Here is a 19,952-nt window from a genome sequence, read left to right as displayed (position 1 = left end):
CCATTATTATAGGATTATTGGTACAGATTTCATCATGCAGCTGATCCAAAGCATATCTTCAATTTATGAAAAACCTCTTTGGCCAAGATACAGGAATCCACAGTTCTGTCTTTAAAAGGCTGGTCTTTATTATTGGCCGTTCTCAAACCTAGTATACTTCTGTGGGAAGACCTTCACTGTACAGTCAGAAATTTTTCCTCCAAGTAAATTGAACATCTGGGAAGAGCTGCAGAAGGTGTGGAGAGAATTTCCCTGAATATCTTTAAAAATATCCAGAATGCAAAATCCCTTCAAAGCTGTAATTGCTGAAAATAGTGCATTCTTTGATTTAAATATAATGTTTGATGAACAGTTAAAGAGAAAAATGAAAGAGAAAAATGTTGTAACGACTGTGAATGTGTTGACTTGCATTTCCAATCAATTTAATCCTACCTTGATGAATAGAAGTATCCATTGCTATAACAAATGTGAAAAATGTCTGAGTAATTCAGAATTTCTCTTTCTTTCATTGACTGACACAGTCCAGAATCTTCTTGACCATTTGGTTATGCTGCCCCCTAGAGGAGTAGGACACTAGGCAGGAAAAAGATTTACCATGCCTATGGGGCAGTCTCAGGGGATATACTCCCACTTGCTGCTATAGGCACTCAGTTTTTTTTATCTGCCTAGTCAGGAGTAAAGACCTACTTCCTTGCTGAGATCTCCAGTCCTAGCATTTTTTTCTTTTAGTTTTTTTTTCCTCTTTTATTTTTTTTGTTCGTGTAAGAACTAAAATCAACTGCCGGACTGGGCAAAGCACTGGATATTCTAGATCCTTATGGTCTCCCCAGTCCCGTCAGCGAGTGCGACCCGATCTCCGCTCCACACTAGGATGACTAGTGAGGTTAACATGTGGCGAGGGCGCTCAGACCTGGCCGCGACCTGAGTTGCGGCGTACCTCTGGCCCGCAGCACCCCCATTCCAAGATGGTGCGGTGGTCTGCCTGGAGTGGTACCCACCCGGTTCCATGGTGTGGTAAGTAGTGTCCCCCCTCTCCCTTGGGAGTCTTTCGGGGTGAATGTGGCCCCCTCTCTGGATTGGACCCCCAGGTTCCCCTTCACCTCCTCTAAACAGTTACTGTGGGTCTTTTGGCTCCCAACCGCCCCCCCTCCCCCTGGGGGCTTTCAGGTCTTCGAGATTAATAAATCCACCCTAATTCTGGTGGAGGAGTCTCCAGTTTTTAAAAGATCCCTTTGACAGGAGAGCCGAGACTTTGGTCACCCACACGTTTACTGTGGCCGGTTTGGTCCTTTTAGGGCGGTGTTCGACAAAGCATTGGTGTCCCAGAATTTAACGGAGTGGGAAAAGCTTTTGCGCCAGGATCTGAAGGGTGAACAGATTCTCCCTGCCTTTGCGAAGTTGGCAGACCGGTTGGTCCAGGGGTTGCAGTTCGTCTGTGATGTCTCTCTGGATGCGGCTCGCGTAGTCTCTAGGCTGTCTGTGACAGCCATGGTCCTTCGACGCAGGACATGGCTGAAATGCTGGTCTGCGGACCAGACTTCCAAGAAGGCCTTATCTGATCCCCCCTTTATGGGGGATCACATGTTCGGCTTCTCTCTGGATAATATCCGTAAAGAGAATTTCAAGACAAGGGATCTAAGTCTGTAAGGACCTCCTCTGGAGGTTCCAGTAGGACCGTGTCTGGTAAGTTGAGAGCGGTTCCTTCTGGACCTGTGGATCTCCCTGATTCAAGACAAGTGGGTCCATGAGCTGATTCGGTCCAGGTACAAGATCGAGATTCGGGCTTAACCTCCAGAAAGGTTCTTTCCTTCCTAACTGCGTTTTTATCCCCAGACCGCCTGGGAGCTCTCTTCGGGCGATGCAAGATATGCTACCCAGAACGGGTGATTGTTCCGGTCTCAGAATCCCAACATGGTTTTTTTTTTTTTTTTTTTTTTTATTCAACCATGTTTACAGGTCTCAGAAAAAAAAGCGAGGTACGTCCAATATTGTACCTCAAAGCTCTGAACTGCTTGTGCGGTTACAGATGGTCCAAATGGAGTCCATTCGTAAGGTAGTGGCATCCCTACATTAGGGGGATCTTCTGGCCTCTACCGATTTACAAGGACGCTTACCTTCATATACCGATATGTCAGTCATCTGCGCCTCCTCCGCTTGGACGAGGAGCATTATTAAGAGGTTTTGCCTCGGCTCCTCGGGTCTTCACAAAGTGTTGGCTTTGTTGTGCCATCGGGGGAGTGCAGTACTAGAGTACCTGGATGATCTTCTGCGAGCAGTGTCTCGGACTGCTCTGACGGACAACTGGGAGAATACTGTGCAGACTCTGCAGGAGTTCAGTTGGAAATTACATTTCCAGGTATTGGCTCTGGTTCTGTCTGCCTAGTGGGACTATCTGGGTTTGCTCTGGACTCGGCCTTTAGCCACTCTGTTCCTCCCATGGAACAAGCTCCAAAATCTGCAGGATGAATTTGGCTCCTGCAGTCAGTTATCTTTCAGGACTGGCTTGTGGTTGCTGGGTTTGATGGTGTCTACCTTACAGATGATTCCATTTGCACAGTTCCTCAGAGACATCTGCAAAGAGATTTCTTGCCATGTATCAATCTGATCCTGTGTAGCCGGGATACGAAAAGGTCTCTAATTCGGTGGCTTCGTTCTGGCGCTTCAACCTGGAAAATCTTCCTTTCCCTGGACTGGACGGTGGTCACCACGGATGCCAGCCTGTCCCAGTGGGATGGCGTTTTTGGCACGGATTGTGCTCGGTGTGTCTGTACTCTGGAATAATCCGGACTACCGATCGATGTACTGGACATTTCCTCTGGAGGTGTTTCATCAGTTGTGTCTCCGGTGGGGAACTCCCGAGGTGGGTCCTGTTGGTCTCTCATCTCAACAGAAAGGTGCTTAGGTTAGTGGCACGGTCTCGGGCTCATCTGGCCGATGCAACGGTTGCTCCTTTGGGGCCAGTATTGTCTGATATATTAATGAGGGTTATATGCTCATTGAATGAATAAGACGGCACAAACACAGCTAGCACAAGTCCTGAATAATGGATACAATAAATAACAGCAATAGGTGCAGCGCTTATGTATAATGAACAGTCTGTGTATAGTCCACAAACAGGGATGAAATAGGAGATCGGTGTTAACCCAATTCCAATACAGGTAAAAATCCAGGGGCCACCACCAGCAATCACCCAGGTGTTCAAGCCTCTTACCAGATGTAAGCGACCCCCATTACAAGGGTCAGTCCAGCTTATATAATAAACCTCCTGGAGAATCCACACCAGTCCCCTCAGCAATCCTTGTCATATAACCCGATATCCACAGGTAACAGACCTCAGATCAGAGAGAGAAAGACACACTCCACATGGTGCAGTATAATACAAGCAGGTTTATTAAACATAAAAATGGCCACTTACACAGTAACAGTCAGGTGTTCACTCATCTAGTGATCAGCAGTAGCAGTCAGCAGCAGCTCTGATAACCGAAAAGATGGCCGCGGTGTCCTCCGATGTACTGAGCATCATGCCAGCCAAGCTCCGAAGGACTATACACGGACTGTTCATTATATAGAAGTGCTGCACCTATTGCTGTTGTTGTCTGATATGTCTTTCCTCTTCTAGAACTTCTGCCAATAGTCCTGCGTAGGTTGGAGGCAGAAGGGATTACGGCCATCCTAGTGGCTCCAGACTGACCTTAATGGTCTTGGTATGCAGATCGGATACGGTTGGTCACTGATGCTCCTTGGGGACTTCCTCTTAAAGGAGATCTGTTGGCCCAAGGGCCAATCTTCCATCTTGCCTTACAGTCGCTGGCTTATTGGCTTGGCTGTCGGAAGCCTGGTGCTGAAGGATAGTGGGTTGTCTGAATCGGTGATTCCCACGCTGCTGCAGACTAGTAAATCTACTTATGGGAAGATTTACCATCGTGTTTGAGGAGCGTACTTTGCAGGTGTGAATCTCCTGGGTTCATCCCTGCTCCTTTTCGGTGACTCGGAGTTTGGCTTTCCTCCAACGAGATGTTGAGCAACGTCTGGCCTCAGGTACCATCAAGGGCCAGGTTCGGCCTTGGCGGTTTTCTTTCAATGTCCTTGGGCTATGCATTCTTTGGTTCACACCTTTTGTTCAGGGGGTTCACGACTTGGCTCCCCCAGTGCCCTCGTGGGATCTCAACTTGGTGCTGTCGGTTCTTCAGTAACCGCCTTTGAAAAATATTTGCGAGATTCCTCTGCTTATATTGTCCCAGAAGGTAGCCTTCTTGGTGGCTTTTTCTTCTGCACCCAGGGTGACGGAGCTGGCAGCTTTGTCTTGTCGTTCACCTTACTTCGTGGTTCACGGAGCTCTTTCCTAAGGTTGTTTCTGGTTTCCATCTGAATGAAGACATGGTGTTGCCTTCCCTGGGTCCTAAGCCTAGGCATCCTAAGGAGATTGCCTTGAATTCTCTGGCTGTGTTTAGGGCGTCCAGGGTTTAGCTGGCGGGCTACCCAGTCAATTAGGAAATCAGACTCGCTATTTGTCCTTTTTATGGATGGACCTCGCAAGGGTTTAGTTATGTTTGCCACGACCATTTTCAGATGCATCACAGACAGTGGTGCAGGCCTATTCAATCAAGAAGAATGAAACATTGTAAAAACAGCGCCATCAGGAAAGTGCTAAATAAATACAATCCTTCAATAAAAGATGAACAATATAAAGTGCACTTGGTGAAAGAAATGTATCAATAAAATTATATCTAAAAATATACATATAAAGTGCAAGCATCTAAATACTTTATTTGCACCAATTCACTTTAGCACTAAAGTGCAGTCCAAAAATTATGAGTCCACTGAAAAATTTGAATAAGGTGCTGGACAAAAAAGTGCTTGTAATGCTCCACGCAGTGAAAAGTGCTCCAAACGGCCCCTTTTGGGGATCCTCTCACCAAATGCTAGGGGATAATCAAGCCTCAAAAAGCAATGACTCTCCAGTGTAGCCTTAGGGATGGATGGATCTGTATCTCACTAAACGAGCCTCCAACCTTTGCTGATAGCCCCTCTTGGTTAAGCACTCATGGTTAAGCACTCAGAAGGAAGGGAAGGAGCCAGACATAGTGAAGCCCGCAATAACTTTTATTCAATAAAATAAGCAAAAAACTACTCACAAATGTAGGTAAAATAGACAGCGTTTAAGCTAAACCACATGCGAATGTATTGTGCGTCCACTTCCGGGATCGCTAGCCGGCTTGCGTTCCACGTCCTGTGGACGGCAAAACTACACAACGTCACTTCCTCTATCTCGTGGAACGCAAGCCGGCTAGCGATTTTAGCGCGGGTTTTAAGTTTATATTTTTACACTATTCAATCAAGAGTCAGGTTCTCCTTTCCCTTTTTAAGGTGCATTTTACACAGGTGCTTAGTTCCTCCTGGGCCTTCCTCCATCAGGCGTCAGTGATGCAAGTTCGCAAGGTGGCCACTGGTCGTCTGTGCACACTTACACAAAATTTTACCAAGCGGATGTGTTGCCATCTGCAGATGCTGCTTTGGCCCCAAGGTTTTTTTGGCTGATTTTGAGAGGACTAATCCTCTTTGAGGGTGTATGTTTCAGGTGAGCTCCAGTTGGTACTGGTTGAGCTCCGAGTTACCAGGTTGGCTAGGTTTAGCCTTTGGGAATTTATTTCTGCTGTGTTTTTTTTTCCCACCCATCATGATTTGACACTGCTTTGGGATGTCCCAGTGGTTAAGAAGATTCTGGAGCTGTGTCCGTCAATGAACGAAAGAGAAAATTGGATTTTTGTCTTACCGTAAAATCTTTTTCTCTGATGTTCATTGATGGACACAGCACCCACCCCTCTATTGAGGTGGGTTATATTTCTCCGGACACTGCTTACAACAAAAGTGCCTGTAGCAGGAAGTGGGAGTATATCCCCTGGGACCCCCCCCCCCATAGGCATGGTAAACATTTTTTCCTGCCTAGTGTCCTACTCCTGTAGGGGGCAGCATAATCCAATGGTCAAGAAGATTGTGGAGCTGTGTCAGTCAATGAACATGAGAGAAAAAGATTTTATGGTCAGACAAAAATCCAATTTTTTGAGCACTAGGGTATTAGAGAAGCTCCAGATACTTGCCACAAGTTACAATCAACAATGATTTTTAGAGCACCATATACTGTAAGTGCAGTTTTTACATGATGGGATGCTAGAGGTCAAAGTTGGATTTAGAAGCTCAGCAGCTTAATATATCTAAGATAGAATTTGGAGCTGTGCTGCTAGTGTGATTTGTTCCACAGTTTGCTATGTTACATAGTCAGGTTGAAAAAAGACACAAGTCCATCTGGCTCAACCAATAAAAAACGAAAAAAAGTAAGGGTCCTTTCACGCGAACGATCCGATCAGATCTGCCTGTCGGTTTTTTAGGCGGATCTGATCCTCCATGCATCCCTATGGGGCAGCAGATGTCAGCGGGGACATCTCCACTGACACCCGCTGCTATCCCATTACGATCCTGTCCGTGAAATCCGGACGGCTGGAAACTCTATTTTCCATCCGTCCAGCGGATCGGATCGGGTATAAATCCCCTGGCTAACTGCTTTCAGAGAAAAACACCAGTCAGTTGGCCAATTTGTGTTGTCAAAACAGACTGCTGCTGTAATATACAGTACATGCATGCATATTTATACATACCTTTTTTTTTTGGGTAAAAATATGGCCTCAATCTTATCTCTATGGTAATATATACTGACCTCCCTGATTTGAGATCCAGTATCTCCAGAGGAAAGTTAAGTTTTTTTATTCTAATCTGGCTGGAGGGGCGTGAGAACCTTTTTTAGCAAAACCACCTCCAGATGCCCTTTTAAAATGTGAAAGCTTTATTTACCTCCAAACTTTGAGTCTTTGTTGCTGCCTTGATATGCAACTCATCCACATCTAGCCTCCATTAAAGTGCGTCTTTCTCTCCAGCCGATCTCTGAAGTTCCCTACCTATTCCTTCCCCTCCCGCTCCTGACCGATCTTTCTTCTCCTTTTTTTTTTATTTTATTTTACCTTTACCTCTCCCCCCTTTCCTCCCCCCCCCCCCCACCACCCCCTTTTTTTCTATAATTTTCTTGATTTCGGTTTCCTCTTCCTTCTTTTTCTCATTTTTTACAGGCAGTCATTCTAACATCTGGGCTGGATAGCATTTCTCGTTGATCTCAGGCCCACTGCCCTGCTACTAATATCGCTCTGCCACCCTGATACTGTACTTGGTTCTATATGGTCATATGTGTCATCCTTTATGCTGTTCTATCATTTCTTTTGGTATCTGGATGTACTTCTATGTATGCTGTTAGCTCTGGCTGCTTAGTTCTTTCTCATTTATGGTAAGGTTAATCACTCCTGTGCTTGTTTTGCACTTGGTGTACTTTCTAGTAACCTACCCTAGGGACACCCCCCCCCCCCCCCCTCCTTGAATGCAACATGCCTTGTACTGCCTTTTGTTACAATTTGTACTTGTTCCTCCTTTTTTATCTTTTTATTCTTTAATAAAATATTTGAACAAGAACAAAATGAAAGCTAGTGTTAGTCAAGTGTTTGTTAACCTCTGTCATAAAAAGTGAACAAAACATATCCCTTAGGCTGCATTCACACTTGAGCGTAGCTTTTTACCGCGGTTTTTTCAGGCGTTTTTGGAGGCAGCCATTGACATCTATCAAAAACGCTGGTAATCAGCCCAAAAAGAATCTCATGTACTTTTTTCAGCAGCAGGCGTTTTGCAAAACGCTCAGATGTGAACAGGGGCCATTTAAATGAATGGGGTTTTACTTGTTGGGCGTTTGGGAATGTTTTTTTTTTTGAGTGTTTCTGGAGCTGAAAAACACTCAAAATCGCCCAGGTGTGTAAGGAGCCTTATAGAGTGTGTGTGTCTCAGTTAGGAGCACTAAGTGTCATTTTTGTTTTGCTTCTTTGATCCTCTGCTATCAGCATAAATCACTTCTGACAAGTTTTCCTGACACCAAGAGAAAAAAGGTGTCTGGGGAGGGGATCTCCAGCGCACAGCTTGTGGTTGACCACCTCCGCTCCATCTAATCAGCTCTAAGAGCTCTCCCCACTGAGCTTGCAGAATGTAACTTCAGCTCTCCGACCCTTTTTATTCTGACATGCATTGCAAGCTTTTATAAATTCTGGGCTTTGAACGGCTGTAGAGAAGAGAAGACTGCAGATAAACGGATACAACTTATGTAGGAGGGTTTTTTTTTCATTTCTGAGGCTAGTAAGGGTATATGTAAGGGTTTACAACCACCTTAAACTCAATGTACACCGCGTCATTGCAAAAAACATTTTGCATTGAAAACAGATTTGTATAAATCTTTAAAGCACTTTTTTTGCTATTTATTTCTCTATTCCTATAGCCTTTTTTTAAAGTCATGTAAGACAGCACCAATCAGCTCTGTGCAGACACAGATCCATGCTTCAGCAGAGTACTAGAAATACCTCCCTCAGAACTTTCCTTGAGGACAGGAAATACCTGGTAAAATGTCATGTGACTTCTGAACAGCAATGATCTACCACTTCTGGACTGGAAGATTTTCCCCTTAATGATCAGGCCATTTTTTGCGATTCGCCACTACGTTCCTTTAACTGACAATTGCGTGGTTGTGCGACGCTGTACCCAAATTAAAATTGATGTCCTTTCCCCCCCCCCCCACAAATAGAGCTTTCTTTTGGTGGTATTTCAATCGCCTGCAATTTTATTGGTATAATTTTTTTTTTTTTGCACTATAAACAACGAAGAGCAACAATCCTGGAAAAAAAAAAACGATTCAGTTTCTGCTATATAACATTCCCAAATAAAAAATAAAAATCTTTTTTTTTTTTTATCATTTTATGCCAATTTGTATTCTGCTACATCTTTTTGGTAGAAAAAATCCAAATAAGCGCATTTTGATTTTGTGCAAAAGTTATTGCGTCTACAAACTGTAGGAAAGATTTGTCATATTTTATTTTTCTGCTAGTAATGGCGGTCAATCAGCGATTTTTAGCGGGACTGCGACATTGTGGCAGACAGATCAAACACCTGACACTTTTGGGGGGACCAGTGACATTACTACAGTAATCTGCTAAAAATATACACTGTTACTGTAGTAATGACACTGGCAGGGAAGGGGTTAACCCAGGGGCAATCAAAGGGTTAAATGTATGCCTAGGGGGTGTTTTTCTAACTGGGGGGAGAATGGTCTTAAGGAATCAACACCGGGACCTGTGATCCTTAATAGGAGGAACACAGGAGCCCTGTGATTATTGCTGAAAGAATAACGGTCTGCTGTGTTTACAACGGCAGACCGCAGTTCTCTCTCTCCAAGCTAATTGCTTTATATTGGAGTGACCTAATCTTTATACATAAATAGATACAATTATGGCAATTAAGAATTCTAGGCATTCCAAAATAGCATAAAGGACAGCATGCAGGCGTCGTCGTCTTTTTTTTTTTTTCTTCCTCCTTTCCTCATTTGCAGAATGCACTCTGGATCTCTTGAGGTAATTCTATATGGATACTTAAGCATGCCGAATTACACCGAACACTGCCTATTTACTATTTGCTAAAGTCTGTTTTGTAAAAGATACACTTAAAGTGGAGTTCCACCCATTTTTAATAAATTGGATTACATAGATGTATGTAATCCCCTTTAAAACGACTTTTACCAATGGAAAGTTGTTTTTTTTTTTTTTTTTTTTTTTTTTTTTTTTTTTTTTTTTTTTTGCTAGTAAATACCTTATTTTCTGCTTTATTTATCCTCTTCTCACTTCCGGGTTCGGTCGGCGATTACGTCATTCGGCTATTCGCAGTGTGTGCTGGGATGTATCTCAGGGCATGAAATCTCGCATTATTACACAGGAGATGAGCTGCACTGCGTGCTCTGCCCCGCCTCCTCTCAGTGAGCTGTACTGTATGTCTTGTATTGAGGCCATGCTCCGCCCCGCCTCCTCTCAGTGAGCTCAGTGAGGATATAATGCTTTCAGTCCTCGCTCACTGAGAGGAGGCAGGGCGGAGCACGGCCTTAATACAATACATATGCACACAGTACAGCTCACTGAGAGGAGGTGGGGCGGAGCACGGCCTTAATACAATACATATGCACGCAGTACAGCTCATCTCCTGTGTAATAATGCGAGATTTCATGCCCTGAGATACATCCCAGCACACACTGCGAATCGCCGAATGACGTAATCGCCGACCGGACCCGGAAATGAGAAGAGGATAAATAAAGCAGAAAATAAGGTATTTACTAGCAACAAAAAAAACAAAAAACTTTCCATTGGTAAAAGTCGTTTTAAGAGGATTACATACATCTAAAGTCACTAAAATGGGTGGAACTCCACTTTAATGGTTGTAGCCCACAATGTGAGGAAATGTATGGGATTGCGGGGTTAAGTTACTAAATGTTTTATTGTTATACAGGTGTCCTAATAAAAGCGGCCGCATATCCGTGAAGATGAGCTCAGACGAAAAGACCAGCGTCTACCAGCAAAGCAATAACAAAGAAAAGCATGTGGAGAGCATTACAGGAACTCAGTCCGAAGATCATAACTTAAACAGTTCAGAAAATGACAATGGTCCTGAATCTTCCTCAGACAATGGCATGCTGTATTTAGATAATGAAAGCAACTTGGCAACAAAGCCATCTCCCAGCTGCCCCCTGACAAGCAACCCTACATCACCAGATTCTGAAGAATCAGAATATTGCCCACTAGACGGTGTACCTGAAAGTCCACTCTCGGAGCAAGATGGTGGCGACTCGGGAACAAGTCTTCAAGACACGGAGCCTTATATGCTTAAAGATATCACATCTTCAGAAGGCATGGAAAGTGAACCAGAGATGTCTGAAGTGAATAAGCACATTGATTCTGGTTCCAAGGATGACCACGACACTAAACCTCAACCAGAGCATGACCAGGAAAAAAACAAGTCCGTATCAATGTATTCTTGTAGTGTGAAAAAACCTAGTAGTGGAGAAGTCGTGACTTGTAAGGAAGAACTTCCTGATCTGTCTGATGGTGGAGCAACAGGAGGTATAGGCTTCAATGAATGTAAAGCAAAAAATAGTGCAAACCAGAGATTTTCCAAAGTGTCTGGTCATCTTTTTCCTGAGAGCAAGGACGAACAAGCAAGGTAGTGTATTTCGTGTTTTATTTTTACAGGATTGGCAGCATGATAATGGAAATGATTCCACTGGAATTGTTTTTTTATGCTTGTAGTCCTTGTCGCATGATCAAGGTGAATTTAGGTCAACATAAAAACCTTGCTTGCAGGCTTTTTCATATCATGATAGGTGTTTTACTGTGTTTGTATGTATGTATGTATGTATGTATGTATGTATATATAGAGAGATACCTCAATCGCTACGCTGAAGTTGATAAAAAAAGTTGCATGTCTTGAGGAGCCTCTGGCTTTCCTTTTTGGTTTTATTGCAAAACCACACTGGAAGAGTAAACCATTTTGCATGTCTGACCAAACTCCTGTAGGGACCTAATATCGTACATTGTCACGAAACCAGAGAACCAGTGGAAACTTTAAAGCATATTTTACCCCAACACTTCATATTCCTGATATGTGCCTGCTGTATGAGAAAGTATCCTGTTCTCTTTGTATTGCTTAATTTATGTGAAATACTTGTTGTTCTTGCTAGTCCCCTTGCTTTCCTATTAAAATCTGACCACACTAAGCAGGAGAGCACACCATGGCCAATTCTTTAGCTATCTTGGGAACTCATTGTGCTCTCTTCCAATGATCAGGCTTGTCCTGACACGCCCCTGCTGCACAGCCATTCACTGGGAAGATCAATGTGCTGCTGCTTCTCCTCCCGCAGTTCTTATGCAGATGAGAACAGTGGGCAAGTGATCACTAAAAAAGGGAAAAGAATTTGTTTTTTTTTTTTTAAGATCTATACAAAATGTTTCGCCTTTCATTTTTTATTTTAAACTGAATGGTTTTGTTTTTTACAAGATGGTCGTTTACAATCACTTTAAGTGTGTTAAAAGAAATTGGCTTCATATTTTAGTGTGTATGGACCTTAACATCTGAATCGTAATTGAGCGTACAGGTTTCCTACTATACCTGCATCTGGTAGAGGGTGTTCTCAATTTCTAGTCAAGGTACCCACATGGACAAGTGTTTGTATATAGAAAATGGCCAGAATTACCTGTGCGATATATGGAAGCATAGATTGTGGCCTGCAGGCTTACCAAATGTTTCTTACTAAAAAGTCAACCTGTGCCAAGACTATGCAAATTGAAGTAATTACATTTTCCGAGCAACTGATAAAAACAATACATCCTCCACTTCTATAACTGAAATGGTAGCTCTCTCATTATTTTATATGGAAGCAGAATATTGGCAGTCTACCAGCCTTCTAAAATATACCCACAGCGTGTGTTTTGTAAGGGGGTTAGAAACCCTACTTTAGTCTGTTTTTGATTTTTGACACTAGATTGCTTCACAATGCATGCAGCTACAGAGGTCTGTGATGGCTTTTTTACTGCTTGTCAAGAATGTGTAAAATCCATAAAGTCCAAAATCTGGACACAGGTGCACTTAAAGTATAAAATCATATGCGATTCAAGATGGAAGTTACCTTTAGGTGTCTTAGAGCTAAACAATCAAGATAAAACAAAAAAAAAAAAAAAACTCCAGTAAAAGCGCTATAGCCTCCAAAAGACCCCAAGTGGGGAAAAAATAAAAAAAGTGCAATAATGAAAAAAGTCCTGTCTGAAAAGTCTATGATGAAGTAGAAAATAGATCAAATGAGGGATAAGACGTTCTCCAGTCAAACTCCTAGGATTTCTGCTTTGCCTTATAAGAAATAAGCACAGTCTATGGGGTCAGAGTCTTTAATCTGCCCAATAAAGGTTAAACCACTAGTGCACAGGACCATGCAGCTCCATTAGCGAGCGGGACACTGGAAGCTGTAGCGATATAAGAGAAAAGGCAGAGCGCACCGGGTACTTGTGCAATACAGTTTTTATTAAATGACCAAACAAAGATTAAAAATAGGTTGCACTCACAAGGGTTGTGTGGAACAGAGCGTTCACGTGGATAGTTGCAGCCAGCATACAGGATGTGATCCTCCGGGTGGTGGGAGAGCAAAGGCTAAGGGGAGAAGGGATCCAGCTTGCAGCAGCAGACTTCCGGCCAGGGAGTCCGAATCCTCGGTGAGACTGGTCCCACCTTGATCACGTGACTCGGAGCTGTTCCAGCTGACAAGGGATACTCTGAGGTTGCTACGACAACGCGTTTCAGAGGGCGTGGCCTCCTTTAGGTCTCCAAAAGTGGGAGAGGAGAGGGAAAGAGGTGTTAGAGTGGAATGTTTAGGGAAAAATTCTGCTTTAACTACTTGCCGACCAGCCACCGTAGTTTTACGGTGGCAGATCGGCTCTATTACGCGATGTTACCTGTATGTGTAATAGAAAGTGAGGGAGCGCACGACGATTGGACAGGGGGGAGCCAATCAGGCAGACCGCTGTTCTGTCACCGATAAACACAGGGATCCTGTGTTCTTCCTATTTAGGAACACATACCTCTGTGTTCCATCTATTGAGTACATCCCCCATACAGTTAGAAAGCACTCTCTAGGAGCACACTTAACCCTTTGATCGCCAGTGTTAACCCTTTCCCTGCCAGTGTCAGTACAGTAACAGTGCATGTTTTTAGCACTGATTACTGTAGCAATGTCACTGGTCCTGTCAAAAGTATCAGTTAGGTGTCCGATCTGTCTGCTGCAATGTTGCAGTCCTGCTAAAAATCGCTGATCGCCTCCATTCCTCGCAAAGAAAAAAAAAATATTAAGCAAAAATGACTTTGTCTTTCCCCTAGTTTTGCAGACGCGATACCTTTTGCGCAAACCAAACAATATGCACCTATTGGGATTTTTTTACCAAAAATATGTGGCAGAATACATGTTGGCCTAAATTGATGAAAAATAAATAGATTTTTAAATTTTTTTTTTTTTTTTTTGATTGGGTATGTTTTTTATAGCAGAAAGTAAAAAATATTTTTTTAGAACTGTCGGTCTTTCTTTGTTTATAGCACAAAAAAAAAACAAAAAACGCAGAGGTGACCAAATACCACCAAAAGAAAGCTCTATTTATGGGAAAAAAGACATCAATTTTATTTGGGTACAGCGTCGCACGACGGCGCACTTGTCCATTAAAGTAACGCAGTGCCGTATGGCAAAAAATGGCCTGGCCATTAAGGGGGTAAAACCTTTCCGGTTAAGGGGTTAAGTACGGTTTGCTGTAAGGCCTGATTTCCAATTTGCGTTGCAGTAACGCAGTACAATGCACATTGGTATTGAATGTCACCCTGGCAGACAGCGAGGCACCACAATTTATCTGTGTTAAAAGGCACTACAACACTCAGCGAGATACTTGGCAGCCAAGGCATTTTTTATTGTAAGATAAATACCCAGAAACTAGTGTAATTTCTTTGTAACAGCTGGTGTAGATAACAGTAGATTAATTAAACTGGAATATCAATTGAAGAGACATCACAATAAAAACCCAAAGAGTCATTCAATTTGATTGCATCCACCCAGAACTGAAATGTAGAGTTGGGTAATGCAGAGATTTTAACTGTTGGTTTAGCCGACGCGTGTGAAAACCCTGCAAGTGATTTCAATAGGTCAGGTTACAGTTAAGAAAATAAAATAATTGCCATATGTGCCAAATTTAAGAACTGTTACCGGTCTGGAATGTTTGTATTTGATTTCTTCTTTTAAGATTCTGGTTAATTTTTGTGATCTGCGCCGAGCCATGTAGTTATAGACCATTTGTTCACTCCAGTAGTTCAAACCAGAGTGTAATGTGTCGGTAAATTATTCTACGGTTCATACTGTCAGGATATGCATTGATGATCGCGATATGTGATTTACCTATCCACCCAAAATTGATAAAACTATTTTTGTTAGGTGCTGGAGAGTTGAACCACTCACAGGCTTCTGTTTGTGTTTGTTGCTTGGATGTAGTTTCTGGCTTTGTTTTTCCCACCTATGATTCTGTATTCTTGCTAAAATGTTCATCGTAATAAAATTATGAAAAATTCTGTCAGGACATGGTAGGAAAATCTGGGAAGTTACTTCTCATTCCTGAAAGCCATTTAAGAGGTATACAGAGGAAGGACTATGCCAGTTTTAGGGTTTGATTTAGATCTGTGAGCTGCGTTTAATGCACACGCTTTGGCACTTGTTGGGTCAAGTGGTGTGTTAAGGCAGCCCATTCATTCATTTTGAAAAGGCTGCTCATGCATCAAAACACAATATTCACAACCATCTAACTGTTGGCCATATCAATGATGAAGAGGAGGCATCCGTCCCTGATAGACAAAAATTGCCAAATAGGCCAGAAGGGGAAGAGGTGGGACTTTGAGTGATGCCAAAAAATCAAGTAATCGAAACAATGTTCAATAAAAAGTTATAAATGTATTGACCTGAGTTAAAACCTCCCCACAAACTTTTAAAACAACCACATATGCAATAGCACCCCAAACGCTGTGCGATGTTGCAGCGATTTCCGCCTGACGAATCGCGGTAACCTTGCGGGACGCATGACGCCCAAAAAGGTACAGGAGCTTCTTTTGTGCGTCATGCGTCCCGCGATTCTGTTTTCCCGATGTTACCGCAATTCGGAAGCGGGGATCGCGGAAACATCACACAGCGTTTGGGGTGCTATTGCAAATCACGGGCATCACACAGGCGTCCTGCGTTTTGCAATGATTCCAGATCACGGACAGAATCACGGTGATTCTGCCCGTGATTCGCTATGCCCACATGTGAACGTAGCCTTAGGCTTTTGGTTTTAGGTATGCTTAAAGGGCTTCCTGGTAATGTCCTATAGCTATTACATAAATATAGCCACCTTTATCGGTCTTGGGGCAACTTTAAAGTTCTGTGAACATAAGTGAATAGACCAATCTTTTGCAGTTAATAATTTCTCTGTTCATAGCAGAGATACACTGCAGTGACTTTGTATGCATTATGTCCTCGCCAGATGATGAGGTACATTGCACCCTGTGGATTTTCGTTCTTTGCCATCCTGGAAGTTAAACGTGGAATTTGGAAGAAGTGGTTTGAAATTCAGAGAGTTGAATGTACCTTCAAGGATGTGTAAGTTACTGTTCCAGTGAATGTTTGTAGCTTATTTGCGAGACTAATTACTTTCATATGGAGAAATTAGAATACTAACACTTTATGGGAGGCCTCCTCTTTTGTGATGTCCCTTGTGACTAAAAAAAAAAAAAAAAAAAACTATAAAAGTACATGGCTGCATCAAGTAAACACGGCAGAGTTTTTAATGGCAGTCTGAACTGGAAGAACTAAATCTGCATAGTGAATATCTACAACTAAAAAGAAAAAGTTTGTTGCATTCATATATAATTCACAAAGGATAAGGAAGCCGTTATTCAGAACTTCCTCCATATTATTGTAGTTACAAACATCAAGGCACAGTCAAAGAACATAGTTGCCATTGAAGATGTTCATAGGCTAGACACTAAACATGGCATAAAGCATGGGTGTCCAACCTTTTGGCTTCTCTGGGCCACATTGAGTGTAGAGAAATTTTCTCGGCCCGCATATAAAATTTATACTATAGTTAAGGTATATAAGTAATAAAATGCTGCCGCGCCCTTCCCATGCCTTCGCAACCCCCGCACTAATTTAACACAACTAGAGGATGATGAAATGGAATCAGTATACAGAGGTTTACTTCTTCTGAGAGATATTAAAGAAACACTCTAACCATCATGACCACTTAAGTGATTTGAAGTAGTCATGGTGGTAAGAGTCAGAAACACTGCACATGCTCGCCCCCCCCCTCCAAGGCAGCCTCTTCCTACCGTTAGTTGGAAGCCGCTGTGGCCGTGCCCCTGACCTGACTTCCTTCCCAGCTAAAAAAAATTGGCAGGGGGCAGTGGGCCGCATTGCCTGGGGTTCTGGGCCGCATGTGGCCCCCGGGCCGCAGGTTGGTCATGCCTGGCATTAAGCATCTTGCTTATTTAATTATAGTTTTATATTATTTTAATGAATAGGTGACTTGTTTTCATACCTTTTTAGGTTTTAGCCTTTCCTTATAATGGAAAGGAACGTGCTGACTTTTAAACCATGTGTTGGTTGTATGCCAACTGCCATTGTCTTACCCTAGAATGCCATCTTCCCTCTTAAAGTGATTGTAAAGTCTCGTTTTTTTTTTCTTTTTAAAATAACAAAACTTGTTATACTTGCCTCCTCTGTGCAGTTAATTTTGCACAGGGCAGTCTGGATTCTCCTCTTCTCAGTTCCCTCTTCCCTGCTCCTAGCTCCTCCCTCCTGTTGAGTGCCCCCATGACAAGCAGCTTGCTATGGGGGCACCCCAGCTAAGCTGCAGCTCTGTGTGTCCATTCAGACACGGAGCTGACGTTCCGCCCCGCTCCCTCTCTCTCCTGATTGACTGACTTTGACAGCTGTAGGAGCCAATGGCGCCCCAGCTGTGTCTCAGCCAATCAGGAGGGAGAGTCCCGGACGGCCGAGGGACTCGTGGACATCGCTGGACAGAGATGGGGCTCGGGTAAGTATTATGGGGTGCTGAGGAGGCTGCTGCTCACAGAAGGCTTTTTAACCAAATGCGTAGAATGCATTAAGATAAAAAAACTTCTGCCTTTACAACTCCTTTAAGGAGGTGTATAAACTCCAGCATTGAGGACATTTGTGTTGTTCTAGCACTTAACACTACAGTTTATCTAAGGCTAAGTGAAGAAGCAAAGTACTCCCATCCCAAATTAGGAAGAGAGGATGACAAGTCAATATCAAGTTAGAGAAGGCAAAAGATGGTGTCAATGATGAACTTTAGTGGCTAACTAAAAATAACTAAAGCTGAAGTTTAGATATGGATATTTTTGCATAGTTCCATTGGTCCAGCTTGGACTAATGTGAGTATGCGTGTTCCATACCTGGCTGATCCCCGCAGCTTTTGGGTTTAGCCGATCCGCCTACTTAGGTTTGTCACTACTAGAAGTGAGGTACCTAGCCGATTGGTTTCAATGGCCGGACAGGAGCAGGGCTACTTGGAGCTCTCCGGAATTTATTACACAGAGACCAACAATGGTTGAAGGAAGTGCCTGTGAGCTGCCACATTCAGCACATGCAACTGTTGCCGATATAGAACAAGAGATATCTGACAATCGCTGATTGTCTAGCTTAGGCTACTGTTTCTAATCTAGACAGTCAGTGATTCAGAAAATGCAGAATATAAAGCCCCGTACACACGTACCGATTGTCGGCCGTAAATATTCGGCCGACGGCCGATTGTAGGCTTGTTAGTATGATGCTTCCGACAGCGCATTTTCGGCCGAACAGAATCTGTCGTGCAGGCATTAAAATTTTTGTTGGCCAACACCAGAACGGCCGATTGTTCGCCAGTCAGTACAGATTTCGGCTGACAGACAGCAGATTTGCAAGACTGGGAATGCTCAGAAAAGAAAAAAGACAAGGAAAGTTAACCATCACATGACATCACTTCTGCAGTCGGCTGTTGTTGGCCGACAAAATTTGTGTGCAGTCTTTTGCAGTTTTCAACAGACAGGACAGCCCTGGACAAAAGACGGCCGATCGTTCGGCCGACGATCAGTACATGTGTACGGGGCTTTAGAGTTACAGCTATTGGACATATTAATCGCAGGCAAATTTTTATTTTTTGAGTGGAATTCCACTTTAAGGCTTCTGTCATAATAACCTAAGGAGCTTTTAGATTTCCAAACACTTGTATTTTTAAAATATATTTTTAGTTGGCCACTAAAAGGTATCTGTTTGACAATATTTTTTGCCTTTTCTACCTTTGCATTTAATCTCAGCTAACGCCGTACATCATCTTTGTGTCAAGATACCCAAACTTGCTGCTTTCATAATGAAACGTCATGACGTACACCAAAGCAGACATAGTTAGTTATAGATGTAACTGCATGTACACTGGTGGTGGTGGTAGTGTTTCCCGCAGATAGAATTTTCCTGGCTCCGAGCCCTTACGGATGTCTCGGTGGAACCATGTTCATTTTAAATCAGACTTGGCAGCATCTGATATAAAGATTGTGAAGATGGTTCTTAAGGCCTTTGAGGCCTTGCTCTGCCAAAAATAGGCTAGCATATGGCATGAAAACAACAGCAAAGATCAAGTACTTTCAGAAGTAGGCTGTAAGTTTCTTTGGGGGTTAATCCACTAAGTTTAATAATGCTGAAAAAATGCAGTAAAATAAATCACGCGTAAACAAATGTGCAAATGTTCAATTCGTTAAGATTTGCGTGGTAAATAACCACTGCGATAAAGTTTTGATTAATACGGTAATTACCGCATTTTTTCATGCGGTAATTTATCGCATTAAGCTGGTTGCTAAAGAACGGGCTGGGAAGCCAACCGCCACGTCTTTAACAACAGATGATTCATCAGCTGTCAGCGTGTTCCCTGCTGACAGCTGAATGTAAAGAAAACATGCTGGCAATTAAAAATGATGAAAAAAAAAAAAAACGGTATGGGGTTCCCTCCAATGCATATCAGACCCTTCAGGTCTGATATGTATTTTAAGGGGAACCTTACACCTAAATGTAAAAAAAACCTACCAGACCCTTATGCAAGCATGCAGCCCCGCATGTCAGGAAAGGGGTATGAGCGAACGAAGCCCCCCCCCCCAAAACTATACCAGGCCACATGTTTTCAACATGGGGGTTTGGGGTGGGGTGGCACTCTGCCCCCTCATCTCAGTCCCTCCCCTATGTGGATGAGTATGGAGTACATTGTACCCCTACTTATTCACCAGAAAAGTGTCAGAAATAAAACACACAAAGTTCAAAGTTTTTGACAATTCCTTTATTAAAAAATAAAAAAATAAATGTCCCCCAAAGTAGATCCAACTTCAGTCACGATGCCTGCCGGACCTAATAAAGCTAAGGGGAGGGGCCACCCAGTGACATCACCTGGTGGCCCGAC

General features: G+C 43.1%; 1 protein-coding gene across 2 annotated transcripts in view; it reads left to right on the top strand.

Annotated features, from left to right (window-relative positions):
• The window catches only part of PARG (poly(ADP-ribose) glycohydrolase), a 379,986-nt gene that overhangs the window by 52,896 nt on the left and 307,138 nt on the right, over window positions 1-19,952 (top strand). Inside the window, exon 3 of one of the 2 annotated variants that reach the window (XM_082268024.1) lies at window positions 10,408-11,118. The exons of the other annotated variant lie outside the window; for it this stretch is intronic. Within the exon in view, the coding sequence (XP_082124150.1) occupies window positions 10,408-11,118 (711 nt within the window). The remainder of the gene's footprint in view (window positions 1-10,407; window positions 11,119-19,952) is intronic. 2 annotated transcript variants of the gene reach the window in all.

Source organism: Pelophylax lessonae (genome assembly GCF_965119305.1).
Source record: "Pelophylax lessonae genome assembly, chromosome: 9".
Taxonomy (NCBI): Eukaryota; Metazoa; Chordata; class Amphibia; order Anura; family Ranidae; genus Pelophylax; species Pelophylax lessonae.
Note: the sequence above shows the minus strand (reverse complement) of the source record. Positions and strands in the feature narration are given on the sequence as shown.